Source organism: Megalops cyprinoides, chromosome 7 (assembly GCF_013368585.1).
Source record: "Megalops cyprinoides isolate fMegCyp1 chromosome 7, fMegCyp1.pri, whole genome shotgun sequence".
In the NCBI taxonomy this organism is placed as follows: domain Eukaryota; kingdom Metazoa; phylum Chordata; class Actinopteri; order Elopiformes; family Megalopidae; genus Megalops; species Megalops cyprinoides.
This window is the reverse complement of record NC_050589.1, coordinates 20275707-20295094: the sequence shown is the minus strand read 5'-3', so window position 1 is coordinate 20295094 and position 19388 is coordinate 20275707. Positions and strand designations below refer to the sequence as shown.

The following is a 19388-nucleotide window of genomic DNA, read 5'->3' as shown; positions in this document are numbered from 1 at the left end:
TAAAGTGGACTTAGTACTTGCAATGACTGTATTCATGCTCCTTGTCAGCTGTGTTGCATCAGGCTAATGCTCTGGAAACTGATAAAAGAGTCGTTCTCATGTCTCACTCCCACTATCCCCATAAGAGATTTATTCATTTATCTGTAATGTTGTCAGCTGGTAAAAGGAAGAACAGGTGACGCTCTCCTTCAGTAGTATTGCTGCTTTAGTAACATCTGAGTCAGTGCCCAACTCATTTGTTGACAGAGCAGCAGTTATTTGAGAACTCCAGACCATGTAATGTGGGAACCATGTCTGCTCTGACTGGAAGTCCCTCCTGTCTTCAGTTCTTTTAAAAATACTTTTAGGGTGTTCTTGGTCTAAGGACTTCCAGGACTTTAATTTTTTTTTTCATTAACATAAAATCTGGTGTATAACTGCATGTAGGCCTACGTTTCATGATTTTCTTCAAAGTGTTAAAAATGGAAATATTTTCAGTTGATGCAGTTACTTACAGTAGAGCATGTGGAAGTCATCACCCATAATTCACCATAAAGATGAAAGCTCCTTGCAGAAGTGACTTGTTTGCTTATTTTAAACTCAGTCACAAGACTTCTGCTCTGCTCACAGGGTTCTATGGGTTAAGTGGGGTGAGGTGTAAATGGAGGGGATAAATGTCTGTGTGATACCAGCTTACAGCTGTCACTCTCACCCCACCACACACACACACACACACACACACCTCTCCTCTTTCACCATGCTGGGAATAAGATTATTGAACTGACAGTGCTATCGGGCTGACCTTTTCTGGTCATGCACCAGCAAGTGAAATTCAAAAAGGAAGTAGGGATTTTGTGAATGCATCTGAAGCCATAGAGAAGTATGTTATGAAAGGCTGTGATTCTTCAGACATAAGCTGGGTGCATGATGCCAGTGTGTGTTTTTGATGTTTGTCCTCTGTGATCAGGTCAGTGGTTGAATGTCTGTGGTTACTATGTGACCATTATGGATCCTTGAGGAATGTTTGAAAGGAATACTAACAGTAATGAACATGGTAGTGAGAATCAGTATATCACTCGCCCTCTGGAACAGGTGACTTGTCAGACCCCTAATTTAAAGCTATGCAGAATGAACAGCATTTGCATTACCTGTAAATCACATATTTTGCTGTCAGCCTATCCAGATACTTTAATGTGGGTTTAATTGTGGGTTGTAACTTAAGCACACCTTTGAGAATGTGCTTCGTCAAGGATTACTCATTTTAATTTCAGATACTTATAGCAAGAAAGCCCACTGTTTTATAGGTAATGAATGCCTATTGAATTGACTTTCTGGTGTGATTATTCTAAATTGAATATGCCAATACTGGACACACCGTAGAAATACTTATCCCCATTTTCTCATGCAGAAAGATGCCCTCCAGTGGATATAGTGCCTCACAGCACCTAAGCTGCAGCTGTAGAACGCAGACTCTGCAGTGGGATAATAGATACATGGGGCTACATGTGCTGCCCTCTGGTGGATGTGGTTAGGACAGTTTATTCAGGGTCCACCACACCTTTATTTATTTATTTTTTACATTCCCTACTGCCTCATCGATTGACAATTTTTATTCCAGCTCTGGTTAATCACTATTTATGCTTGTTGAGTACTCACAGAGCCCTACCAAGGTAGTCCACCTACATGCTAGTGTAAAAGTGTAGCACAATGCAAATATGCCTCCAGTTTTTTTTTTTTTCACATTACAAACATGTTGATTTTTTTTTCTTTACATTTAGCTTGTTATGAATAAGATCTCTGAAAAAGAATATGTGTTGGGAAAAGTCTTACAAGAATCTGCTTTGATGTATATTTTTATTGTTGTAATGTCAAAATGTTTGAAAAGGGGTTACCCTTTTGGTTTAGTGGCTAAGTGTGCTGATTGTCGGGCAGCATAATTGAAAACAAAGTACATGATGCACAAGGTAGAATGCTGAGTCTCTGCCTCTTCAGGAAATACACGTTGTCATGACTACTAGTGCATGACAACGCTTCCTGCTTCCAAGGGGATTTGTAGCACCTTAGTGGGCTCTGAGCACTTAAATCCCTACTGATGAAGAGGTGAATGTCAAGAATCTGTGTGGAAAGCCAGATTGATTTAACCCTTTCCAATACGAAACATCCCTGTCAGTCACTAACGGGAAGTAATGTAATATTGAAATAATATGGGAAATAGTGAGGCTTCTCAAACCACTACAAAGCCATCATGCGCCAATCAAATGTATTTGGACCAATTTAAAAGTTTATTTTCTTTTCAATATGTGTGTTTAAACACCTCATAAGGAGTAAATGTAGAGTGAGAGGGCATATTATGTGAAAGAAAATAATCAAAAAACAATATGGAACAATATGGATGAGAAGCCTTAACTAGTTTACAGTAAATGCCTGAAATTACATCTAAACTGAGATGTTGGGTAGAGAATGCCTTGTACATTCAGTGCTTCCTTTGCCTTGAAAAATAAACTTTGACTTAGTATTACATTTGCACAGAGACAGTGAGCTATTGAGCAATAAAGTCAAATTTTCATTTTTTGCACATTTATTTAATTCTATTAACAGCAGCCAATAAAACATCTTCCATTACACATGATATATGTGCAGAAGTACAACATTTACAATCAGCAAAAACTTTTGAAAACCCTAAAGATACAGTACAAACAGAGAAATTGTAGGAACGGTTTCTTATGAAATGCAGGGTCCACGCAGGTTACATTTGGCACTGACAATACACTTATTAGAACAGCTTATTTGAAAATGAATAAAGATCGGTGGTCAGTATGTCAGAAGTTTTTTTTTCCTCAAACCCAGTTGTATTATTAGTTAAACACCACGCTTTAATATGTATTCAGATGTACACTAAACCCACTTCAAATGATAAGGAAATATGGTTGTAAGTGCAGAGAATTAGCTGTTGCATCTATCTTTTTTTTGAAAATCAAAATCAAAAAATATACACATTCTGCCTATGAAATGTTTTCTCAAAGAGTCTGTATAAGCACTTCTTACAGTTTTCTTTTCACATCTTTAGTAATGCTGGTCAATATGGGATGTGCTTCCCATGGTAGAAAGAGAAGATGAAATGTCAACAGAAATGAAGATATAAATTTCTTTCTCATAAACGGATCGTGCAAGGCAAAAGATACATAGATATATTCTGGGCAGCAGTATAATACTGGGAAAAATCAAGACCCCTTGGAAATATACTTCCTTTCCACAATCTGATTTCAGTGACCAAGCAAAACAGTCAAAAACTGCAGTTATCAAGCAAACGTTCTTAATTGTATGTTGGCTCTTCTGAACAACAAAAAAAGATTACACTGTGCTTTCTTGATGCAGTGAGCAGCAATTACAAAAGGAAAATGAAACCCAAAATTCACCTCTCACTGCGACTGCGCTCTTTGTTGTGACAAATGAATCTATGGCCAATAGCAGTTGTAGGCCTCCTGTTTCATGAACATACACTCGCAAAAGTAGCACCAAAGACACACACATGCTCACCCGCAGTCAGAGTATTCAGTAAAGGAAGGTATGTTACCACAAGCAGAGCCAGAACGGTCTGGGTAACCAGCATCCAGCCCGCGAGCAACGGTACATCAACAACCTGTTCTTACATCAGCTGTGAACGACTGGGTCAGTGGCGGTGAGAGACCAGACTTCACATATCACCTGTGCAGACAGCTGAACTCCCAGGTATTTACCACCAAGGAATGTGTCGTGATTACAAATGCACATCAGAACTGCCACCTCAGTCTCACACAGCCGAAGCTGAGGACAGCGCCACTCCACCTTTCAACATTCTACTCCCATCATGGTCTGGTCAGATCTTCAACCCGATATAAACTTGGCAGCTTTCATTAGCTGAGGTGACTGTGTGACAAAGGAAGGGTCTGGAAAAGCTGGAATCTTTCCTTTTCCCTGTCTGTATCAAGGAATAACTTTTCACCTAGTGCAACATTTTTTTAATTGGAGTAGTAATGTGTGTTTGCACAGTTACCCGTTATATGAATGTGCATCTTATTTAAATAGTTTTTTAGGACATTGGGAAATTGTTTAATGATTAACTTAGCCGTTTTTGTGTGGCACTGGTAAGCTTCGATTATTTGACTTTTAAATTGATAACTGACTGACTGAATGGAATGTGCCAGGCATACACTGCCACTGCCTCAGCAGAATGGTAACATTATTTAAACTCCAAAGTGCAGATCTGGGAGGCACAAGATACCAGGGAAGACGCAGGCCGGTGTTACTTAGATCTATATTTATTTGTGAGCATTTTTTGATTCCTTGCTACACTTGGTTTATTATAAGTTCTAATATATATATTTTTAAAAATCAATCAAGTCCTGTAGTTTTAGCTAGCTTTTATGTATTTTTTATTTCAGGAAAGTTTCAACTTTAACACCTTTGGTTGTGAGGAACACTGTCTAATTTCATTACACGCAGGCAAAAACAAAAGAGAACGAAAAAAAGACATGGCCTTCAGTCAATTTTTTCTCAGCCTTCAAGACCATTGGCCATTCCGGAAGTTATTCACTCTCAGAAATGAGTAACCTTAACATACTCCAGTCTTTCCTCACCCACACAACAACACACATTGAACAACCAAAAGTGGCCCTGCTCAAGGTGCCAAAGAACAACATTCAACATTATTTTGGCAATCTCTTCACATACAGTAAACTCTTTCTCTCTCACCATATTTACAGAAATATACCGTTTAACTTGCTCCCTTTCACAAGACCACACTGTTCACCAGACACTGTCAACCAGAACTACTCTCAGCTCTCAACTGATCTCAATAAGGACAGATGATCTTTTTTTCTATCCAACGGGATTATGGGATGTGTAGTCTTTAAGGTCAATCTATCCCTATTCAACACTCAGAGAGAATTGTAATAAGAGTATGCTAACACTGGCCTCCTTCACAGAGACAGCTACCCCAAAATGGAGGCAGTTAATGAATAGCCAGCTTTCTTTCCTCCACTGCATTTTACATACAGAACTGCAATTCCAGGAATCTTTATACATAAAAAAGATGTGTACAGCATACTTTTGGGGGATTTAAACATTATGGAAATCTCACCAATGTGTTTTCAATTAGAGTTTAGAATGTGCTACACAAAGCAAGTCCCATGCAGAGATAAGGAAGGTGGGAGGTGGTGGGTGCAGAGGGGTTCCTGATCTGGACTCCACCCTTTAAAGGCTCCTCCGACCATTTCCATCAGATATAAGTCAAGACCATGCAGCTCCCCCCCATCAAGTTCAACAGTGTCATAAATTAAACTGACATCACCTGGGCAAACCAAACTTTACATTGCACAAAAAGAGGACTTTGCTGAAAGGATAGTAAAGCAAATGACAGTAATTCCAATCTAACCACTGCAAGTCACCCCACTGTCAAAACTAACGTTCTTTTTGCATCTTGAGATGGCAAGGACGAAATGAGACTCAGAGGGACTCATTTGGAAAAAAGGGGGGGGGCTTATTTGCTTACATAGGTCGCCGCACCTGCCGGGGGTCTTAGTCGGCAAACTGTGGACTTATTCATCTCTGCCGCTGGAATAAACTCTAGTCTGGATGGGTGGTGGCGGGAAGCCCCTATTTCTCACGGTAGTAGAGCAGGTACATTTTGAGAGGCTCGGGAAGGGGCAAGCTGAGGATCCTCTCTCGCAATATGTTGACGGCCGGCTCGGACCTGAGTTCTCCGCTCTCCCTCTCCTCCTCCTCCTCCTCCTCCTCTTCATCTTCGGCCGCGCCACCCAGCCCGCCCTCGTCCGCCCGCTCCTCCTCGGCGCCATCGCAGTTGTTGTTGTCGTCCATGGGGCCGGGGAGCATGCGGTTCAGGAACATGTGCTTGTTGGCCAGCAGCACCGAGTCCATGCGCCGCCGGTGCACGCGCCGCCGCTTGAACCGTGGGCCGTTCTTGGACGGGCCTCCGATCCCGCCCCTGCCCCCTCCTCCGCCCCGCCCCCGCTCCTGCCCCACTGTCTTCTTCAGGGTGTGGCGGATGGCGATACGCGCCAAGTCCTGCAGGGTTCGCACTTCGAACATTGCTGCTTTGAGAGTTTATGGGAGGCAAACACACCCAAGCACACACCAGGGTGAGATATGGAGAGGAGATAAAGCCAGAAAGAGATGAGATTCGAGGAGAGCAGGAGAAAGGGAGAAAATGGGAGACAGAGGAAGAAATGTGAAGTAGTATTGAGTGGTAGGAGAGAGGAAAGAGAGGAAGGTAGAGAGAGAGAGATAAATATATATATTTGCAATCGTTGGAGAAACATACATAATATTCCCTTCTCCTTCAATGTCAAATTGATAAAAATGTTCTTAAGAATGATTCAAATAATTGTTTTGATGTTGGAAAAGAAAATGGATGTAAATGATTAGATCTGACCAAAATACTGTAAGTATGACATACACCAAACCTGGTAGCACTGTGTTCACTTAACATCAGGCAAGTGATTCATCTGTCCAGTATTCTCAACACTTAAATACTTACGCAGTGGAACTACTTTGGATTTTCCATTATCTCTGTTCTTTGGCAGCACCAGCGGAGCAAAGGACACGGCAATGATCTTCTTGGTTTCCCAGGTGTTGTACCCCGTGCGGGTTATCTTGGTCAGCTAGAACAGAGCATTAGGATGTTGAATTATTGAGGTGTGTGTATAGGTTAATGTATACACTGCCTGTGAGTGTGTGTGTGACTCACCTTCTCCTCCAGGGGCAGGACAAGGATGCCCCCCACCTTCAGTAGGTTCTTCATGTAGTCCTCGTGCTCCCTCTGGACCCCTGCCCCACAGTAAACCCTGTCGTACTGCCTGCTCTCCGGAGTGATCTCCAGACAGTTCCCCACCACGAAGGACGGCTCGCAGAACTCAAACCTGCATGTTAAGCACAGGCAGGCAGGCACATTCATTCACATTTAAACACAACACAATGGATATTTATGAACAACAAATAAATTCATAACTTCACTTGTCCATACACTCACATAAAGTAAACCCTACATTCACTTTCAAACATTAAATCATAAACAAATAATCTAGAAAACAGTTCATGTTTAAAATAATTTTGTGGACCTACATGCAGTTCATTCTGATTGATAGAGAAGATGAACAAGGGGGCGCAAATTACCAGGACAATACTGTTCAAAGCTTATTTCTGGCATACAAACTTGACCACATTGCTGGTAAAAAATGGTTTGTTGAATATGGTGGGGGTGGGGGGTGGGGGGCATTTTTTAATCTTGCCACCCCACCTTTTCATCCACTGAAGTCCGAAACAAACAGTAAAAGCCAGGCATTTCTTTTATGATACTCCCACTTAGAACATATAAATTAGTAAAAAGGGTACATCCACTAGTATCTCATCAACACCTTTTTCTTGCTGTCTGTATTATTAGAAATAGTTTGACAGAATGACAGAATTTGCCATGTGTTGTAACTTAGCTATTTACCCTGTGGGGTAATATACAGGATTTTTATCAACTCCACTTAGAACCCACAGTCTTATAAGTTTTTTTTTTCTAGTTTGTCTAATTTTAGAAATTCATTTGTTTAGAAAGTGGGGTCACCTTAAGATTAGGACCACCTTACCTTAAGGCCAACACAGTACATATAATTGGGGATTGGTTGTAATTTGTGGACACGATCATAAAATGTCAAGAAAACAGTGGCGTGTTTGGAAGGTAATCTGTTAAAAAATGAAACATTGCTCAAGGGTTATTCCATGTTGAGTGAGAGGTTAGTAATCTGTTGGTCTCAGATTTCACTAAATTCACCTCTGATTGATTGATTGCTGTATTAAACAAAATTAATTTGATTGATTTATAGGCCCATATTCTGGTATGCCAGATATATAAAGAAGGAAGGAAGAAGTCTAACTTGTCAAAGCTGTCACTTGTTTTGATGAAGAAATCCAGTCTCTGGTAGGCATACTCTATCACATCTGCATGCAGCTCCACCCCATGGTTCACACCAAATGGACCTGGTGACACACAAATGTCAGAGGTCAGAAAAGAATCTGAGACTCCACTTACAAATTAAAAGTCTGCACTTCATCCCAAATCAAATGTGACTGTGTTAAATTTCATAAATTGAATTTGAACCAAAGGTTTGGAACTGTAATTGTAAATTGTAAAGTTAAGTATTGTATATGACAGTGTGACCTGAATTGAATTATGAACACTTGTAGTTTTTTCTTTTTTTTTTTTAAGATTGCTGTTATTGTGCACGATAGCTCACTTAACAGCATGAAATCTTTTGGTATTACAGTCATCTAGCAGGTAGGGGGGGAATAAAAAGCATGAAGGAAATGTCATTTTAAGATGCTTTTACCATATAACAAAATACATAATTCCATTGTTGTAATTCAGGTTAAACCAGTGCAGCACACACAAAACTGAAAATATCAATAACTGGAAACTGGAATTGAGAATTATGGAAAAATAGAACTGAACGGGAGGAAATGATCAGGAAGTAGGTGCAAGTCACCTGTGTAGCTGTAATGACCCCTGACCCCGACCCAGGACTGACTGGGTTGAAGGGGTGGAGACTACGAGAATGACATGGATGGTATAACAATAATTTGTATTATTGTAATTATTATAAATATCAGCTGCGGAAGAGGGTTTTGTAACTGTTTTCCAGTGAAATTGCTCTGACTGTCCAAAGATCCCATCTATTCTAGCCTTGAGAAAAGTCATCAAGAGGGTTCCATTTTAGCCTAATGTGGGATGGCTCATGGAATAGCCCATGTTAAGGCCAAAACAGTCATAATAACAGTGTGGGTTGGTATCTACCAATTTTAAACAGCCTGGAGCCCTATCCCAAAACATAAAAGCAGCACCCTTTCACTCTTTGAGATGACGGTGTGGCTCACCCAGAATGAGGCCCACCATGGTGCTCAGGTAGCCAGTGCCACTGCCCAGATTAAGGAAAGAGAGGCCCGGCTGCAGGTCCAGGGCCTCCATCACCTCCGAGTAGATGCAGGGGGCCGACAGGTGGATGTTGCCGTGCCTCCAGGCCAGGTCCTTGTAGGCGTTATCACGGAACTCTTCCAGGTAGTAGTCCGCGCGGTCGATGGCCCGGAAGGCCTGCTCCACCATCTCAGAGCGGATGTAGTGTGCCTCCTTCAAATTGTCGATGAGCTCGTCGTTGTCCTCCCCGGCGCTCACAGCTCCACCCATCTTGGCCGGAGTGAGAGGGCTGGACTAGGAGGGCCTTCTGTCTGGAGGAAAGCAAAGCACAGAAATGGAAGGCATGAAATGGTGAGATAATGTGAAACATTAGGCTACTTTCCGGGGCTTTAGAGGAGACAGTGAAGAGGTAGAGTTTACATCATGATAGTGCAACACTGATACATGGTATGTGGCCTCCCTGCCACACACCATAAAAACACTATAAGCAAAATCTCAGGAGACAACTTTCCTAGAGAACATGGATGCTTAATGTGGAAAGAGCAGCGAAGTTGAAGCATCTCATTCACAGTTCGGCAGTGGCAGGGACAGATGAATGCTTGTGTACCTTATGAATTTGTTGGTTAATTAATTACATAAGTAAGCAATCTTATTGTTTGGCTTACCAGCATGCACACAAGAGTGAACATGAATACCCTATATTTTGCACTTTCTGTATGATGGTAATGCTGAACAATAATTGGCACTTGTCAGGTATCAAGAACAGTTATATATACGGAGTATGTTATGAAAGTCATATCTAGACATTTAGATATATATTAAATGCTACTTCCATGGTCCCATTTTCACAGTTAATGTGGTATTAAATTATATTTCTGAAAACACGTGTTTACACACTCAGCCAAAGGATGGCGCTGCAGACCTGATCGAACTCGATATCATCACAGCTGTCGGAGGAAAAACACTTCCTGCTAGTGGCAACTACACCATCTTCACTATTTTTCCACACCAATCACACATAAAAATTCAGCCACGACATGCACAAGGATAATAATTTTTGTTCTAAATAAAATACGTTGACCTTCTTAAACGCGCACCATGAATACGTGCAAGTAGAGCAATACATGACCTTGGGAACAAACGTGAATTTGTTGTTACTGCTTTTGTATGAGCTTAACGTACCTAATTTTGATCTGACAATTACGACAGCAAATAATGTGACAAGATATACAAATTATCTATACGGACTAATAAAATCACCCACCTTTGATCTGTTAGCAACAGCTACCTACGTAATATCAAATTGGAAATCTGAGGAAGAAGCACAAATAGGAGAAAACACAATCGTAATTGGAATTCTCCCCAGACAACGAAACAAAGAAACTCGCCGTGTAAAAACAACGCCAAACAAACATTTACGAATGAAAACAGTCTTTCTTTTTACCGAGCACGTGTTGATTTGAGGTCGTTTCTTTGGATAATGACAATATTTCCCTCTGCGTTTTCTATCTCTTCCCAAGCTTTTGTTCAGAAACATTCAGGGCCAGCACAATGCTGGATGTAAACATTGAACCAGCTGACGCTCTGACGTCACGCGCACTAACACGAAAAATGAAGGCAGAGGGCTCTAGTGTGCTAAGCGGGTTTTTAACTTGAAAGTGCTACATCAAAATGTCAAGATATATCCCAATCTACTGACACATAATTACATAATATTTTTGATAAATCGTTTCAATGAACCGTCCCTTATTTTCAACCGAAATATTAATTTCATTTTAACTAACTACGTTTTTTGTACAATCCGTGCGCATGTGCCTGGCCTTGAGCTATGGGTTTAAACTTAATCCTGCATCGTCAAGTTAAATTGCAACGAAGTGCACAGAAACACGCTTGCTTTTCCTTAATTGTTAGCCCATTTTGCTTATAGAAATCAAATTAATGCTATCCACCAATTTGTTCTTGGCCAATAGACATACTGCCGTTATACGCCAGTCCTCAATGAAAACGCACCTTCATTTGTGTTGATTGGCAATTTTATTAAATGTAATTTTGATAATTGTAATATTATGATGTATGTTTACCACCCCTTAACAGTAGCTGCACAATAGTTGTGCTCTGTAAGTGCAGTGTTAACATTTAACCACAAACCAATAGGCTACGCAACATTACATGTTTGAATTACTCAATTCCAAAATCAAGCCCATGGAAACTACCATGGAAATGTGTACAGTACGAGGGATATGAATCGCATTTCCATCACAATGTCAGATTTGACAAGGGTGGAACAGAATGAAGCTTTGGAAATGTATGGACTATTTCCCTGGAGTGCAAGCCGCGCTGCCCCCGGTGAAGAGTGGGAAATGCTAATAGTCATTATACAGGCGTTACACTGCGAACTGACCTCACTGAAACAGATGGTCGGCAGAGACCCCGAATTTCATTTCTGAACCATCAAACAGCTGTGAATGCATTTCGTTCCCCAAGGAACTGCAGTAAAGGACTATTGAACTACCTTTTTGCTTGTTCTTCTCTCGGTGCATTTAAACACAGTAAAAGCCAGATTCCTGTATCTCTGATGATCGTACCTTATTTCTTTTTAAATACAGTAGTATCTGACACTTAAAAATTCAGACGTAGAATTTCTCCCCCCGTGCTCAAACAAAATTTCCCTATTAATATCATTTGGCTATCTCAGTCCAGCAGATGGCAGTAATCGTGTACAAAATATGATCATCCTCTGAAAAGATGATGTCTCCCATTTTGTGCAGCGAGAATATCGAAGAGGAAGGAAAAAGGCGTTGATAATGCAGATTCACGATGTTACACGCTAAAAGGTCATTTGTGTCGCTTGTGATTTTATTGTTTTTATCATGATTAATATTACCATCATTATTATTACAATCAATGAGTAGATTAAACCCAGAGGCAAGTGTGCCCGTTGAGAGCAGCTTCATATCAGGATATGCCCCCCACTTCTAGCTATCCTGAGCTCAATATTAACACCAACTTTTCCAAATTTGAACCCATTGACATGAGTTTGGTTAACACCAATTCAGTGGGTCCTGCGCAAATCATTAATGACATCAGGTTTTGACCTGCAGAACACACAGTAACTATAACGGTATTTTATCATTTCCATAAACACATCCCACACTACTACCGCCATTTTTTAACACATCTAGTACACACCAACATAAACTCCTCCCTCACGACATCGAGGCACCAAATTTCCTTTGCATGGAAATCTGAAGATTTATTAACACACATTATTATGTGTTCTCTGACTGTTTGATTTTTGATTGTGAACCCGAAATCCAATGCGTTCCAGTAGCCTTTACATACATACAGACACACTTAAACTCACTCATTCTCAGTATCTTAGAATTTCATGTAATTTAAAAGTACAAATCCAAATTTAGAAGAAAAAAAAAATCGAATCTAATCATGTTAAAAGATGAAAGTTATCTTTGTTTTTTTATTATGCTAATGTCTTCTGGGATAAATAAGTAGATCTTGCATGAACAGTGGTATTGCAGTGCCAGAGAAAGCCCTTTGAAGCGGCCTCAGCTGTCCTGGCTTGTGCTGTATGCCAGGAGCAGTCCTGCGAGAAAGAAAGGGCTTGAAGCCCACTGCTGCTGGGTAGGGTACACTTCAGCATTTTCAGTTCATCCAGATGGAGTATTGTAATGTATTTGTTACTGGCAAGGCAGTATTATTGGGACATTTTGATAATTAATTTCTCTATTTTTTTTTAAACACTGTAAGGCAGCATCTAATCAAAATTAAACTTTTGCGCAGGAGAAAAAAAAAAAATCTGTGCAACCAAGACCATGTTTCATAATTAAGGGCAAGTCAACTGCTGTTGCACCCTTGAGCAAAGCGCTAACCCGATTCACTAAAGTAAATAGCCTTGGACAATATGTAAGAACATACATCCCTCTGAATGAACATGTCTCTTAAGCAAAGTGCAGAGTTTGGATCCTTTAGAAAAGTAATAATACTAATCATGTCCATATACTAGTGCTAACATTAATACAGGAACCACCACCACCACCACTACTACTACTATTACTAATAATAATAATAGCAATAATAACAATAGTAAATATATTCTACACAACAATATACTGCTCTGCTGTCAAAATTGAATAAATTCACACATCCTTAAAACAAAAAAGCTTCTGTTCACTTTTTTATTTATTAATGTTTTCCATAGATAACATTAAAATGGATCATACTCTGACAATAACAGACACCACTTCTCTTGTTCATAACACTGACACAGGTACGAAGGTGCACAGGTTCACAGACACAACTTCACAATCCAGGAGGATTTACAGAGTTCGCTTCAAAAAACAAGACCACAGAACAGACAGTCAAGGCTTGACCTGCTTTAGAAAATGGTAGGAAAGCAACACTGCCTCTGCAAAAAACCCCACAGTTCATCATTTTGGACATGTCATTTTGGAAGTACCCTTGTCATTTCAAAAGGATATCAATATCATTGCCTAAAAAATCACCAGTAAAAATAGTTCCTCTCTGTAAAAATGTGCTAGCAGGGCAAACCTTGACCCACATATTTCACATACCGTATGCAGTAGTTTTTTTTCTCCTTATTTTTCTTTAATACAACAACAACACTGTCCTTTAATACAAATTTGTACAGAGATTTCCATTTGTTTCAAAATAATGCCCTGAACGTATGCATTATCTCTTAGTTAGTGTTTATTTATATCTTTCCTCTAAAATAATTCAAATATTAATGCAGTTTGGTACCTGAATCATCATATCAAATCACAGTTTTGCTTTATTTTATGTATTGTTATCCTTTCTTTCTTTCTTTGAAACGGAAACGCCATTTTGCAATCGATATTAATTTCTTCACCTGCCCTGGCAGTGACGCGTTTCACATGGTTTCCCATCATCCTTTTCATTTTCTCACCCCTCAAGGGGGCCATGTCATGCACTCTTAATAACATCCTGAGCGAGATTTGAACCCAGTTCCAAATGTAAACATACCCTTTCCTGCAATGAATGGAGCCAGAAAGGCACAAATGATAAGAACTACACAGCTTTAAGCTACAGTACCTACTAGGGAATTTTGGTTATATTAGCTTAATAGAAAGTTCCATTCTACCAAACATGCCTTTCACCACTCTGTGTGTTTGTGTATGTATTTGTGTTTTAATTGTTTAAGTTACACTTTGTTTGAAATTTGAGGAAAATGGAAATATTTCAAGTACTGGCACTTGTAAGTACCTCCTTTCACATATGTCAATTGAGAACAATGGTTTGTCTGGCTACCCTCTAATCTACAGACAACATGTTTAATCACATGAACTGGCAATTCAGGCCTTTACTGTGTGTGTGCGGGATTATAAACAACACGATATTTCCCCAACACTCTATGGCCTCACAGCACTTTATCTCTTAGAACTTGACTTAAGACCAAGAGTTCCAGAGTTAAAGTTAAATCTTGTCATCTTGTCAAGAGTGATCTGGAGATGGGGGCTTATGTCCACCATTTGCTGCATTTGTTAAAAAGTGATGATACAACCATATTGTACTGACTGTCCAGCCACCCATAAGTGCCAATTACTCTGTGGCTACCAAGAAGTACCTTAGTATTTTTTGGAGGTTACAAAAGATAATAGCAATATCTGTATATCTTAAATTGCTTACTTAGGAAGTCTGTCCACCATCAGAACAAGTCCCTAGTAATCATTACAACTACAGATATCCTACAATATGAGTTGTATTGCCATATTGTAGTACCATTCAGGTTAGCATAAAAAACGTTTTGTTTTGCTGAGTTCTGGAGACCTGGAGATGAATGAGAAATCTGATTTCATCTTTGATCAGCTCAGTCAGCAGTACATAAGGACACATTTTGATAGATCAATATTTGATATGTCAGAATTCAAAAATGGGTATCTATATTGGAGCTGTTTGGCTACGAGAATATCCATTCATATGATTTGATTTTTATATCAATATGAAAATATAGTCACGTTCACAGGGAGAAAATATTTCCCAATTAACAGCAACAAGGAGTTTCTCCCAGAGAGGGGTTCCCAAAGGTAAGTAAGTAAAAAATAACAAACAAGACTCAATCCAATCAATGCTATCACTAGAGCTAGGACTACAGTGTTATATTGAGCTGTTCATGAAGTCATTCCATATGATGTCAAATGATTCACAATGATATTACCACAAAACAGTTTAACAAAGGTAAAAAAAAGTTTTACAAGTTCTGACAAAAATACCTTAAATCTGTTGTCATTACAGTTGTTATTTAAGAGCAAATGTGATAACTTAGATTGGATCAAGTCCCCAGCCTTTGAACCAAAGGACGTTCAACATTTGAAACAGAAATTTACATTTAGTAAGAGCAAACAAAAACATACATTTCTCTTGGTACTTATTCTACTGTACTGAATGAAATGTTAATGGCTGACAGTCAATGCCAACTTCTTCAGTGTCAAGGCTATATTCTTTTGTTGGCATACCGGGAAATTTTCTAGAGGGCTCTGCAGTCTAGATTATTACTGTCTAAAAGGGGGACACTGCATTTATTTCCAAAGTCTCTGTTTGTATTGTATGAGCCGTCAAAGAAAATTAAAGGAACACTGCACCTAGCTACCAGATTACATTTTCACGTTTCACATATTAGCTTGGAAACACTCACTGTAGTAAAGAAACAGTACCTTTTCCTATCTGCACAAGCTACCAAGTTAATTTACATTATATTAATCTCTGTGAAATTCACTATCGTAACTATTCTTGTCATGATTATAATTATCCAACTACAGTATGCACGACTGAGCAAATGGATCAACTGTGATCAATAGCTTGCGTATGGTACAGTGTTTTAATGACTACCACTGTGGAAACGGACCAAATCATGACATCTTTGAAGATAATGATTTCATCAACATTACCAACAGTTATCTACACTGTATAGATATATTCAACAAATTTGTCAAGGTAGTGACAGCACATTTAAAAGGAGATCTAGAAGATCAGTGTTCAGTTTTGAAAAGGGTCATTACCCCAGCCTTTTTGTACATATGAGAGCCTCCTAAAACCACAGTCAACCTGGTCTGTATTCAGGATGAACTTATTCAAAATGACACAGTTCACAGAGTCATTTAGACAAATATTGATCTTTTGATAAGCTACAAGTGAAAGAGTAGAGTTAACAATTACACTGGAAAAATATATGTATATTTATATATAGTTTTTTGTTTTTTTGCTTGTTTTATTTTTTTTTTACAGAATGTATATATAGTCTATTTATGGCCTTCCTGGCAACAAATAAAGGCATTTGTAACAATCACGACTCTATTATGAACCACTTACAAGTGGCCAGAGGGTAGCGTCATTGCTGAATGAGAATCAATACAGAAAGTAAGAGTTAGTGGCACTTTGTGCATTGAAAATAAAAAAATAAGAATAAGGCTACAAGGGTATATGCTTATCTGAAATAAGTTGTCTTAGGACTCAGCCATGCCTAAAAGAACAATTTCCTTCAGTATGTGTTTTCAGACCAATACCTGGCTGAAAACACATTTTGGACAGTGTTCTAAGTTCCAGTAAGTCAATATGACATGATAACATAATGTAATGAAAAGACATAAGCACAAGGCATTCATGATATTAAGAATGTGTTAGGAGACTATGGCTGCTACAGAGCATCAAAAAAAAAAAAAAAAAAAAAACAACAGTATGTTAACATTTCTTCTTTTTTTCTTTTTTTTTATGGTCTGATTTTCCCAGTCAAAATCAACAACACTATACAAAAACACTCCGGGACCTACAGTGAAAGCTTTTTTTTTTTTTTTTTTTACAATCTGATAGGAAGAACTGCTGGTATTCCAAGGTAAAAGTATGTAGTCAAATGTGTTGTGCGGTTTTTTTCTGAGCATGATTTCTGTTTTATTTAAATGTCAACGGAGGTTTATAGATTATTTGTACTGAACCATCACAAATTCACAGACAGAACAAAATAAATACACAGCAACATCACTGTTCATGATTCCTTAAATATTAAATAAATAATAAATACATCCTTTTCATTTTTTTCATCAGTTGCAGGTGTCTAAAGACACTTTATGGGAAACAGAAATGACAAGAATTAAAGGATAACATTTTAAAAAATTATCAAAACTTGTCAGTTAAAAAAATACTTGCACTTAAAAAAAGTTTTAAAAACCCCATCCTTGAAAATAAATAAGAGATATAAAATAATTAATTGTGGTTGATTTTCTAAATATATTTTTTAAACATTAGCACAGGAGACTTCCTCACTCTTTTCCTCTTGGCTGTTTAAAAATATTAACAGGTTGAGTTGCATTTTGTCTTACAAAACAATAAAGTCAATAAATAGGCAAGGTTAAATAAATAGGCAAAGTGAACATAAAATAGCATGAATAAATTACAAATTTACCCTTCACAGATTCAATTTAAATAATTTATATAACAGTAATAAGTACACTACAAACTACTCATTCAAATGAAGTGCAATTTCTATGCTCTTAAATACTATCGATATAACTAGATGGAAGTGGAGTTTATTTACACAATATATAATAGCTGTTTCTTTTTAAGGAGAAAGAGGTCGCGTCTGCTGAAAATCGGAGCTGATTTTCAGAGGCCATTTTTCTTGAAGGAAGCGTCGTTGATGGATGTGTCAGTAGGGACAGGTGAGCAGGGACTGCCTGCCGTGTCGGGCCAGCATCCGTGACTGTGCACGTGTATTCTCCCATTCTTGGCTTGAGGACGCGGGTCACATGCAGTGTCTGTGATGGTTTCCACCTCAGGTTGGTCTTCTGTTCCCCCGCCTAGCATTGCTGCTCTACCTGCTGTGGTGGGACACTGCCAGCTACATCTCAGAGTCCCACCTTTCCCCCCCAAAAAATAGTCACAATATGAGAAAAGAGCAAGTGAAGGTTAAAGGTTAAGGCCCAAATGCACACTGTTGAGTCCATCAAGGAAGATCCAGTCTCTCCTTAAAAAAGCCATGATAAGAGGAGGGGGGCCATCGTGTTAACCTGCTCACCGCTATATATGCCTATCTTTCTTGTTTTGACAGGCCAATTGCAATTTCATTAGATCTGACACGCTGAGAAAATACAATGATATGATTAGACATTCAATTCACTTTTTTTCTTCTTTCTCTTCTGCAAAGGCAGGTGTTAGAGCCCTGTCTGCCATCTGCTTGTTTGATCCTTACAGTTTTGTTTTTATTTTTTTTTTTTCCTTTTTTCTACTGCTGGCTGAAGTGTGCCATGTAGGAAAAGCTGGGACAGCTTTCTTAAAAAAAAAAAAAGACTGGAATTTGGTACTGTTCCGCTTGTCCTTACAATCCCAGCGACAGCAGCATATATGCATTTGGTCCTGGTGTCTTTTTTTTCTTGTAATGGAATGCTCCCTGGAAAGACGCACATTGCCGTTGAAAAACCTGAATGCCCTTTTTTGTATTGTTTGCTTTATATATATATTTATGTATATAACATAGTCTCTCTGTGGTTTTCTCTAAATTCTTCTTTATCAGACCTTGATGCCCTTCACTGCTTGGTTTATGGTTTCCAGCAGGGCCTTGTTCTCCGGATTCTGGTAGCATTCCTTGTTGGAGTACATGTCAGTCAGAATGTTCACGTAGGCGTCGAAATTCTGCTCAGTTATTGGCTCCTGCTGAAGTAGAAAAGTTCAAATGTTCAAATGCAAAGCTTGTCCTTCATGTTGCCTTGTCACCAACCAAAACACACTGCTACCTACTAGCAACGTTTCACATTCTACTCGCAGAGTTTCCAGGTGACATTTTCAGATAGTTTGAGCTATCACACAGGCTAAAAAATAATGACCCACTTGTGGTTCTGTCAAAACCATGGGTTTCCAGACCACCATTTGTAAACACAACAATAAAGATTTAAACATTTACTCAAATGTGAATGCATGTGGACAAGAGCTTGAGTTTGAAAACACAGACAGAATCTCTCTTAGGATTTTGCTTTCCCAAAAATGGATAGGAGGGACTGGTGGGAATTTGATAAGCATAAAATAAAAAACACAAATAAACGTGTATGACAGCTATCAAAGTCAAAGCTCAGACTGAATGTTGATTAACTTCAGAAGCACATGAGCCCTGCGACTGGTAGGGTCTACAGTGCATTTGAGCATATGAGCATGTGTGTGTGTGAGTAGCAGTGTGTGTGTGTTGCACGCATACGGGAAGTGCTTGGCTTACCATGTGCGGGAGGCGGATGTTGGCCAGGCTGCGGATCAGGGCCTGACTCAGTCCTGATAGCTCCATGAAAAGGGCCTCGTTCTGCTCCTCAATGATCTTGTTCTCCTCCTCAATGTTCTTCAGGTTCTTCTCCATGGATGAGATCTGTGAACAGCAGAACAGGCCATCAGCATCTTTATGCAAAGCTTTGCATTTAGTCTCTCTAAA

The 19388-nt window shown here is 39.1% G+C and overlaps 2 protein-coding genes across 8 annotated transcripts in view; both read right to left on the bottom strand.

Moving 5' to 3' along the window:
• Nucleotides 1-2557: 2557 nt before the first annotated feature.
• Nucleotides 2558-10503, bottom strand: LOC118781091 (protein-L-isoaspartate O-methyltransferase domain-containing protein 2). Of its 5 annotated transcripts, none has more exons than XM_036533964.1 (7): nucleotides 10377-10503; nucleotides 10197-10243; nucleotides 8896-9243; nucleotides 7899-8001; nucleotides 6725-6896; nucleotides 6515-6638; nucleotides 2558-6071 (listed from the first exon to the last, which is right to left on the bottom strand). In XM_036533964.1, the coding sequence occupies exons 3-7, from the start codon at nucleotides 9200-9202 to the stop codon at nucleotides 5614-5616; spliced, it is 1164 nt and encodes a 387-aa protein (XP_036389857.1). In that variant the 5' UTR covers nucleotides 9203-9243; nucleotides 10197-10243; nucleotides 10377-10503; the 3' UTR covers nucleotides 2558-5613. The 5 variants fall into 5 exon arrangements, with proteins under 5 accessions (XP_036389857.1, XP_036389859.1, XP_036389856.1 ...); XM_036533966.1 differs by having other exon boundaries at nucleotides 8896-9239; XM_036533963.1 differs by lacking the exon at nucleotides 10197-10243.
• Nucleotides 10504-17475: 6972 nt separating this feature from the next.
• myt1b (myelin transcription factor 1b) overlaps nucleotides 17476-19388 on the bottom strand; it is a 63118-nt gene continuing 61205 nt past the window's right edge. For 2 of the 3 annotated variants that reach the window (XM_036532597.1, XM_036532598.1), the window contains exons 21-22: nucleotides 19182-19325; nucleotides 18485-18628 (exon numbers count right to left, since the gene is read on the bottom strand). In XM_036532597.1, the coding sequence (XP_036388490.1) occupies nucleotides 18485-18628; nucleotides 19182-19325 (288 nt within the window). Of the gene's footprint in view, nucleotides 18629-19181; nucleotides 19326-19388 lie in introns of all 3 variants that reach the window. The other variant, XM_036532596.1, reaches the window with a different exon arrangement.

Bases quoted from the DNA above. Each gene is read 5' to 3' on its own strand.
- LOC118781091 (XM_036533964.1), bottom strand. From the start codon at position 9,202: ATGGGTGGAGCTGTGAGCGCCGGGGAGGACAACGACGAGCTCATCGAC. The intron at 8,002-8,895 runs GTGAGCCACACC...GTGTGTCACCAG, and splicing joins CATGGTGGGCCTCATTCTGG to GTCCATTTGGTGTGAACCAT. The intron at 6,072-6,514 runs GTAAGTATTTAA...AAACTCTCAAAG, and splicing joins ATCCAAAGTAGTTCCACTGC to CAGCAATGTTCGAAGTGCGA.